This window comes from Oncorhynchus keta, chromosome 18 (assembly GCF_023373465.1).
Source record: "Oncorhynchus keta strain PuntledgeMale-10-30-2019 chromosome 18, Oket_V2, whole genome shotgun sequence".
In the NCBI taxonomy this organism is placed as follows: domain Eukaryota; kingdom Metazoa; phylum Chordata; class Actinopteri; order Salmoniformes; family Salmonidae; genus Oncorhynchus; species Oncorhynchus keta.
The window spans coordinates 48,377,463-48,387,462 of NC_068438.1; the positions used below are offsets into that span (position 1 = coordinate 48,377,463).

General features: G+C 43.7%; 1 protein-coding gene across 3 annotated transcripts in view; it reads right to left on the reverse strand.

The window, feature by feature from the left end:
- The window catches only part of LOC118379529 (small G protein signaling modulator 2-like), a 258,031-nt gene that overhangs the window by 91,472 nt on the left and 156,559 nt on the right, over window positions 1-10,000 (reverse strand). For all 3 annotated transcript variants that reach the window (XR_008068811.1, XM_052468679.1, XM_052468678.1), the window contains exons 4-7: window positions 4,930-5,103; window positions 4,476-4,543; window positions 3,735-3,883; window positions 1,244-1,378 (exon numbers count right to left, since the gene is read on the reverse strand). Coding sequence is in view for 2 of the 3 variants with exons in the window: in XM_052468679.1 (XP_052324639.1) it covers window positions 1,244-1,378; window positions 3,735-3,883; window positions 4,476-4,543; window positions 4,930-5,103 (526 nt within the window). In the remaining variant the exon portion in view is untranslated. The remainder of the gene's footprint in view (window positions 1-1,243; window positions 1,379-3,734; window positions 3,884-4,475; window positions 4,544-4,929; window positions 5,104-10,000) is intronic.

Genomic DNA, 10,000 nt, shown 5'->3' on the forward strand with positions numbered 1-10,000 from the left:
GGGAGCAGACAAACAGACTGGATTATATAGGGAGCAGACAAACAGACTGGATTATATAGGGAGGAGACAAACAGACTGGATTATATAGGGAGCAGACAAACAGACTGGATTATATAGGGAGCAGACAAACAGACTGGATTATATAGGGAGGAGACAAACAGACTGGATTATATAGGGAGCAGACAAACAGACTGGATTATATAGGGAGGAGACAAACAGACTGGATTATATAGGGAGGAGACAAACAGACTGGATTATATAGGGAGCAGACAAACAGACTGGATTATATAGGGAGCAGACAAACAGACTGGATTATATAGGGAGGAGACAAACAGACTGGATTATATAGGGAGCAGACAAACAGACTGGATTATATAGGGAGGAGACAAACAGACTGGATTATATAGGGAGCAGACAAACAGACTGGATTATATAGGGAGCAGACAAACAGACTGGATTATATAGGAGCAGACAAACAGACTGGATTATATAGGGAGGAGACAAACAGACTGGATTATATAGGGAGGAGACAAACAGACTGGATTATATAGGAAGACAAACAGACTTTTTCATAGGAGCAGACTCAGAGTGTATTGGCTTGGGACTTGTCACAAAGACTGGATTCACAGAAACCCAGCCTAAAATCCCAAAGAGTAAGCAAAAACAGCAGAAGTAGAAGCAAACAGTGGCTTATATAGGAAACAAACTCCTAGAAGCCACTTTAAACTATGACCACTGTTTACATACCCTACATTACTCATCTCATATGTATATACTGTACTCTGTACCATCTACTGCATCTTGCCTGTACCATTCTGTACCATCACTCATTCATATATCTTTATGTACATATTCTTTATCCCTTTACACTTGTGTGTATAAGACAGTAGTTTTGGAATTGTTAGGTTAGATTACTCGTTGGTTATTACTGCGTTGTCGGAACTGGAAGCACAAGCATTTCGCTACATTCGCATTAACATCTGCTAACCATGTGTATGTGACCAATAACATCTGCTAGCCATGTGTATGTGACCATTAACATCTGCTAGCCATGTGTATGTGTGACAAATACAATTAGATTAGCTTTGATTTCGAAGGCATGAACCTACTGCAGAAAGAAAGTTAGAGAGGAAGCCGGGTCAGAGAGGTGGCTGATCCTCTTCTTGCCTGAACTAAAATAATGTCTACAGTACAACAATAATACCACTACATGTTACAGTAGGAAAACTCTGTGTCGTATTACCGGTTGGACCAGGACGTTGTTTTTGCCGTAGAGCAGGTGAGTACGGGAGTTCTGGTGAAGAGATTCCACGTATTCCCGTGCAGACGCCGCAAACTTATCCTCGGACATGCTGACGCTGGACTGTCTCTTCCGGATCTGGGAAACAGGCCAGGAGAAAGGTCTATGTTATTGAGAATTGAAACAGGCCAGGGGAAAGGTCTTCGTTATTGAGAATTGAAACAGGCCAGGGGAAAGGTCTTCGTTATTGAGAATTGAAACAGGCCAGGGGAAAGGTCTTCGTTATTGAGAATTGAAACAGGCCAGGGGAAAGGTCTTCGTTATTGAGAATTGAAACAGGCCAGGGGAAAGGTCTTCGTTATTGAGAATTGAAACAGGCCAGGGGAAAGGTCTTCGTTATTGAGAATTGAAACAGGCCAGGAGAAAGGTCTACGTTATTGAGAATTGAAACAGGCCAGGAGAAAGGTCTATGTTATTGAGAATTGAAACAGACCAGGGGAAAGGTCTTCGTTATTGAGAATTGAAACAGGCCAGGGGAAAGGTCTTCGTTATTGAGAATTGAAACAGGCCAGGGGAAAGGTCTATGTTATTGAGAATTGAAACAGGCTAGACACACTACACTACATAGAGCCTCCACAACACTACATAGAGACTCCACAACACTACATAGAGCCTCCACAACACTACATAGAGACTCCACAACACTACATAGAGACTCCACAACACTACATAGAGAATCCACAACACTACATAGAGAGAGACACTACAACACTACATAGAGAATCCACAACACTACATAAAGAGAGACACTACAACACTACATAGAGAATCCACAACACTACATAAAGAGAGACACTACAACACTACATAGAGAATCCACAACACTACATAAAGAGAGACACTACAACACTACATAGAGAATCCACAACACTACATAGAGAATCCACAACACTACATAAAGAGAGACACTACAACACTACATAGAGAATCCACAACACTACATAGAGAATCCACAACACTACATAGAGAATCCACAACACTACATAGAGACTCCACAACACTACATAGAGAATCCACAACACTACATAGAGAATCCACAACACTACATAAAGAGAGACACTACAACACTACATAGAGAATCCACAACACTACATAGAGAATCCACAACACTACATAAAGAGAGACACTACAACACTACATAGAGAATCCACAACACTACATAAAGAGAGACACTACAACACTACATAGAGAATCCACAACACTACATAGAGAGAGACACTACAACACTACATAGAGAATCCACAACACTACATAGAGACTCCACAACACTACATAAAGAGAGACACTACAACACTACATAGAGAATCCACAACACTACATAGAGAGAGACACTACAACACTACATAGAGACTCCACAACACTACATAGAGAGAGACACTACAACACTACATAAAGAGAGACACTACAACACTACATAGAGACTCCACAACACTACATAGAGACTCCACAACACTACATAGAGAATCCACAACACTACATAGAGAATCCACAACACTACATAGAGACTCCACAACACTACATAAAGAGAGACACTACATAGACACTCCACAACACTACATAAAGAGAGACACTACATAGAGACTCCACAACACTACATAAAGAGAGATACTACATAGAGACTCCACAACACTACATAAAGAGAGACACTACATAGAGACTCCACAACACTACATAAAGAGAGACACTACATAGAGACTCCACAACACTACATAAAGAGAGACACTACATAGAGACTCCACAACACTACATAAAGAGAGACACTACATAGAGACTCCACAACACTACATAAAGAGAGACACTACATAGAGACTCCACAACAATACATAAAGAGAGATTACACAACAACACTACATGGTAGCAGCACCAACATTGTTGGGCATAAACAACTTCACAAAAGACAAAATGGTAGAGACAAAACACATCACGCGATGCAGTCACAAGTGTCAGTAAAAGTGTCTATGATTGAGTCTTTGAATGTAGAAATAAAGCTGTCCAGTTTGAGTGTTTATTGCAGCGAGCTGAAAACAGGAGCAACCCAGGGAAGTGTGTGCTTTGAGGACCTTTAACAGAATGTGACTGGCACCCTTCAGGCCCTGGTCAACAGTAGTGCACTATATACGGAATAGGGTGTCATTAGATACGCAGCCCATATGACCATGATTGAAACTGACAGGGTTCTTTACCCACCGGGGATTTGAACCAATAACCCTGTAGTTACTTAGCCCTATTATCTAACCCCTTCTGAGAGGCTACTACCAGGTGGGTAAAACAACTGTTACTGAGTGCACTGTCCTGGTTAAAGAACTATACAGGAAATGATTATTGCCATAGCTACTCGCTGAATCGTCACAGAATGTATTGTACTGTATTGATCGACTCCAGCAAGTGCCCCCATGTATTCCCTGTCCCCCCCGAGGGACACAGCCTCTCTCACCCCCAGAGCGGGCCTCCTGCTGGGGGAAGCGTCCTGGCCACGGTGGGCCCCGTGGATCCGGTGGCGCTGGACCAACTCGTTGGCCGAAGGGTCCGTCCAGAAGTGGTCGGACGTCTTCAGCTTAGTGTACTCCAGAGCACAGGGACCCACTGGGGGGGGTGGGGGAAGAGGGGTGGGGGAGGAGAGGGAGGAGGGGGAGAGAGGGGTGGGGGGAGGGGGAGAGAGGGGGAGAGGGAGAGGGGAGAGGGAGGGGGGGAGAGGGGAAGGGGAGGAGGGGGAGAGGGAGGCGGGAGAGGGGGAGGGGGAGAGGAGGGGGGAGGGGGGGGGAGGGGGGGGGGAGAGGGGGGGAGGGGAGAGAGGGAGGGGGGGGGGGGAGAGAGGGGTCAGGGGAGGGGAGAGGGGTCAGGGGAGGGGGAGTGGAGAGGGGAGGGGGAGAGAGGGAGGTGGAGAAGGAGATGGTAGAGAGGAAGGAGGAGAGGGGAGCGAGGGCCAGAGAGGAGAGGGGAGGTGTAGGGGGGAGAGGGAGGGGGAAGAAATGGGGAGGGGGGCGAGAGAAAGAAGGGGGCAAAAGAGGGGCAGAATGAGGGAGGGAGAAAGTAAATATAAGCAAAAAAGCAATGTGTGCTTTTGTGTCACCTAAATGTAGCATTATAACACTCCATAGGGGCATTATAGCATCCCAATGTATCATTTTAACAAACAAATGTAGCATTTTTTATAACAGCTCATAGTCAAACTTACCCAGTAGACATGCCAGGATGGGTCCAAACACAGTGTCATGCATCAGAGACTCCCTCTCATAGTACTTACTGTAGAGACAACACACACGCACGCACGCACACACGCACACGCACGCACGCACGCACACACACACACACACACACACACACACACACACACACACACACACACACACACACACACACACACACACACACACACACACATACACACACGCACACACACACACACACACACAGCAGTGAGTCCAACATGAGAAACACTGCATTAGGCCTAATGTAAGGAGAAAACAGTGAATGAAATTAGAAGCAGTAATGTAGAGTGCAGAACGAAAGCAACAGGGAGAAAGATAATTCAATTTAAAAAATAATGGAACCATGAATGGAACAGACATTGATGAACTACAGCTCTTTGCAGTGTAAGTTAATGCAGAAATTGCCTTTTCATTTCTTACCTGGAGTTATCCACGATGTACTGTACGATCTTGTCCAGGACCTTCTCAAAGAGGGCGGTGCGAACCCAGATGTGCTTGATGGCCTGAGCGGAGAGGGGCTGGGGGGCGCGACCTGCAGACGACGACCCTTGCCTCTTCAGGGGCTCCTGACCCACACTCTGGGTCCTCTGGGTTCTAGGGGCCGAAGGGCAAAGGTCAGTAAATGACAGGGTTAGGGATTAACGGGGTAGAGTGGTTAGGCTTTTTTGACAGATGATCTCAGGTAAAGTTGGTGTTGCTGTAAGGTGGGAATCCAGAAATAACTGTTGGGAGATTAAAGGAAGTAGGAGGGAAGCAGGAAATCCCTGTTGGGAGATTAAAGGAAGTAGGAGGGAATCCAGAAATAACTGTTGGGAGATTAAAGGAAGTAGGAGGGAATCCAGAAATAACTGTTGGGAGATTAAAGGAAGTAGGAGGGAACCAGGAAATCCCTGTTGGGAGATTAAAGGAAGTAGGAGGGAACCAGGAAATCCCTGTTGGGAGATTAAAGGAAGTAGGAGGGAACCAGGAAATCCCTGTTGGAAGATTAAAGGAAGTAGGAGGGAAGCAGGAAATCCCTGTTGGGAGATTAAAGGAAGTAGGAGGGAACCAGGAAATCCCTGTTGGAAGATTAAAGGAAGTAGGAGGGAACCAGGAAATCCCTGTTGGGAGATTAAAGGAAGTAGGAGGGAACCAGGAAATCCCTGTTGGGAGATTAAAGGAAGTAGGAGGGAACCAGGAAATCCCTGTTGGGAGATTAAAGGAAGTAGGAGGGAACCAGGAAATCCCTGTTGGGAGATTAAAGGAAGTAGGAGGGAACCAGGAAATCCCTGTTGGGAGATTAAAGGAAGTAGGAGGGAACCAGGAAATCCCTGTTGGGAGATTAAAGGAAGTAGGAGGGAACCAGGAAATCCCTGTTGGGAGATTAAAGGAAGTAGGAGGGAACCAGGAAATCCCTGTTGGGAGATTAAAGGAAGTAGGAGGGAACCAGGAAATCCCTGTTGGGAGATTAAAGGAAGTAGGAGGGAACCAGGAAATCCCTTTTGGGAGATTAAAGGAAGTAGGAGGGAACCAGGAAATCCCTGTTGGGAGAATAAAATAAGTAGGAGGGAACCAGGAAATCCCTGTTGGGAGATTAAAGGAAGTAGGAGGGAACCAGGAAATCCCTGTTGGGAGATTAAAGGAAGTAGGAGGGAACCAGGAAATCCCTGTTGGGAGATTAAAGGAAGTAGGAGGGAACCAGGAAATCCCTGTTGGGAGATTAAAGGAAGTAGGAGGGAACCAGGTTGGGAGATTAAAGGAAGTAGGAGGGAACCAGGAAATCCCTGTTGGGAGATTAAAGGAAGTAGGAGGGAACCAGGAAATCCCTATTGGGAGATTAAAGGAAGTAGGAGGGAACCAGGAAATCCCTGTTGGGAGATTAAAGGAAGTAGGAGGGAAATCCAGGAAATCCCCCTGTTGGGAGATTAAAGGAAGTAGGAGGGAACCAGGAAATCCCTGTTGGGAGATTAAAGGAAGTAGGAGGGAACCAGGAAATCCCTGTTGGGAGATTAAAGGAAGTAGGAGGGAACCAGGAAATCCCTGTTGGGAGATTAAAGGAAGTAGGAGGGAACCAGGAAATCCCTTTTGGGAGATTAAAAGAAGTAGGAGGGAACCAGGAAATCCCTGTTGGGAGATTAAAGGAAGTAGGAGGGAACCAGGAAATCCATGTTGGGAGATTAAAGGAAGTAGGAGGGAACCAGGAAATCCCTGTTGGGAGATTAAAGGAAGTAGGAGGGAACCAGGAAATCCCTGTTGGGAGATTAAAGGAAGTAGGAGGGAACCAGGAAATCCCTGTTGGGAGATTAAAGGAAGTAGGAGGGAACCAGGAAATCCCTGTTGGGAGATTAAAGGAAGTAGGAGGGAACCAGGAAATCCCTGTTGGAAGATTAAAGGAAGTAGGAGGGAACCAGGAAATCCCGTTTGGAAGATTAAAGGAAGTAGGAGGGAACCAGGAAATCTTCCAACCAAGATTTCTGGAAAACCTGGGAATTTCTGGAACGTTCCAGGAATTTTGCAACACTACTGTAGAGTAGATTGTATGCTATTCAGATCTCTGAGCAGACTGATTTGTCTTGTTGTGTGTCTTCCTCTTGGTAGAGCAGACTAGGAGATGGATACACTTGATTGCATTTAAAAGGGGAAGGATAGTCATGACCGCTATGGTACGGTCTCCACCTTGTCATCTTTCGCTAGTTGTGGCAGACATTTTCTAGATAAAACGCTAAGTAGCATATATTTTTTTAAACGTCTGCATGCTTTTCTCCCACAGCTGATTCAAAGGGGGAAAAGTCTCCCATGAAAGACTCAGGCATGATCAATGACCAATGGTGACAGAGGGAGGGGGCGGTCCATACAGTTACATAGCTTGATATATTTTTGGATGATATTATATTTATGTTGCTAGGTAGCGTCAGATAGTTTAAGTAGTCTGTACCTTAGCCAAAACCTTTTTCTCTTATAGCTTGTTCTCCATCTTCTTTAGCATAAACAAACACATTTTCAGCACTTTTATTTCCATGACTGATCAAAACTCATTTTCTCTTGTCTCTCTGCTGCAGACACACGGTGAGAAATACGTTTGGAATATCAAGTCGCTATAAAATCCCAGTATCAATCTCGTAATTACATATAGAATCGTGAGAATACATATCGTGTCGGCACCAAAGTATGGTGATGAAATCGTATCGTGAGGTCCCCCGGCGCAAATTCCCAGCGCTAACGAACAACATCAAAGATACCACTCAGACGACTCTATTAGGCCCTAATGTAGCGTCTTACAAACTCTATCCTGGGGGACACCAAGAGGTGCACGTTTGAGAGAGAGAGAGAGAATGAGAGGGAAAAATGGCATTACAAGCTTTCATCTTTGAAATGAGGGAGTCGTAAAATTGAAGAGGCAGTAATGTAGTATGCAGAACAAAAGCAACAAAGAGGAAGCGAATGAAATGTCAATAATGTAATCATGACTGGAACAGACATTGACAGCCGAGACCTCTTTGTGTATACAGTGCAGTGTAAGTTAATGCAGAAGTTGCCGTTGTTTACCTTTGTTTACCTTTGTTTACCTGAGTTATCCACGAGTCGAGCAGAGTGGAAGTCTACTTTGAAATTCTGTTCTACTTCTATTCTTCTATCTCCCTTCCTGTCTTTTCATATCATTGTGTCTTCATTCTCTCCTTTCCGATCTCTCTCTCTCTCTCTCTCTCTCTCTCTCTCTCTCTCTCTCTCTGTTCATCTCTTTCCACTATCTCTCTCTGTTCATCTCTTTCCTCTCTCTCTCTTTGTTTTGCTGTCTCTCTCTTTGTTTTGATATCTCTCTCTCTCTCTCTTTGTTTTGCTATCTCTCTCTCTCTCTCTTTGTTTTGCTATCTCTCTCTCTTTGTTTTGCTACCTCTCTCTCTCTCTTTGTTTTGATATCTCTCTCTTGTTTGTTTTGATATCTCTCTCTTTGTTTTGCTATCTCTCTCTCTCTTTTGTTTTGCTATCTCTCTCTCTTTGTTTTGCTATCTCTCTCTCTCTCTTTGTTTTGCTGTCTCTCTCTCTTTGTTTTGCTGTCTCTCTCTTTGTTTTGATATCTCTCTCTCTTTGTTTTGCTGTCTCTCTCTCTTTGTTTTGATATCTCTCTCTCTTTGTTTTGCTATCTCTCTCTCTCTCTTTGTTTTGCTATCTCTCTCTCTTTGTTTTGCTATCTCTCTCTCTCTCTTTGTTTTGATATCTCTCTCTCTTTGTTTTGCTGTCTCTCTCTCTTTGTTTTGCTGTCTCTCTCTTTGTTTTGATATCTCTCTCTCTTTGTTTTGCTGTCTCTCTCTCTTTGTTTTGATATCTCTCTCTCTTTGTTTTGCTATCTCTCTCTCTCTTTGTTTTGCTATCTCTCTCTCTCTCTCTCTCTCTTTGTTTTGCTATCTCTCTCTCTCTCTCTCTCTTTGTTTTGCTATCTCTCTCTCTCTCTTTGTTTTGATATCTCTCTCTTTGTTTTGCTATCTCTCTCTCTCTCTTTGTTTTGCTATCTCTCTCTCTTTGTTTTGCTATCTCTCTCTCTCTCTTTGTTTTGATATCTCTCTCTCTTTGTTTTGATATCTCTCTCTCTTTGTTTTGCTGTCTCTCTCTCTTTGTTTTGCTGTCTCTCTCTCTCTTTGTTTTGCTGTCTCTCTCTCTCTTTGTTTTGCTGTCTCTCTCTCTTTGTTTTGCTGTCTCTCTCTCTCTTTGTTTTGATATCTCTCTCTCTTTGTTTTGCTGTCTCTCTCTCTTTGTTTTGATATCTCTCTCTCTCTCTTTGTTTTGCTGTCTCTCTCTCTCTTTGTTTTGCTATCTCTCTCTCTCTTTGTTTTGCTATCTCTCTCTCTCTTGTTTTGCTATCTCTCTCTCTCTCTTTCTTTGTTTTGCTATCTCTCTCTCTCTTTTGTTTTGATATCTCTCTCTTTGTTTTGCTATCTCTCTCTCTCTCTCTTTGTTTTGCTATCTCTCTCTCTTTGTTTTGCTATCTCTCTCTCTTTTGTTTTGATATCTCTCTCTCTTTGTTTTGATATCTCTCTCTCTTTGTTTTGCTGTCTCTCTCTCTTTGTTTTGCTGTCTCTCTCTCTCTTTGTTTTGCTGTCTCTCTCTCTCTTTGTTTTGCTGTCTCTCTCTCTTTGTTTTGCTGTCTCTCTCTCTCTTTGTTTTGATATCTCTCTCTCTTTGTTTTGCTGTCTCTCTCTCTTTGTTTTGATATCTCTCTCTCTCTCTTTGTTTTGCTGTCTCTCTCTCTCTTTGTTTTGCTATCTCTCTCTCTTTGTTTTGATATCTCTCTCTCTCTCTTTGTTTTGCTGTCTCTCTCTCTTTGTTTTGCTATCTCTCTCTCTTTGTTTTGATATCTCTCTCTTTGTTTTGCTGTCTCTCTCTCTCTCTTTGTTTTGCTATCTCTCTCTCTCTCTCTCTTTGTTTTGATATCTCTCTCTCTTTGTTTTGATATCTCTCTCTCTCTTTGTTTTGCTGTCTCTCTCTTTGTTTTGCTATCTCTCTCTCTTTGTTTTGA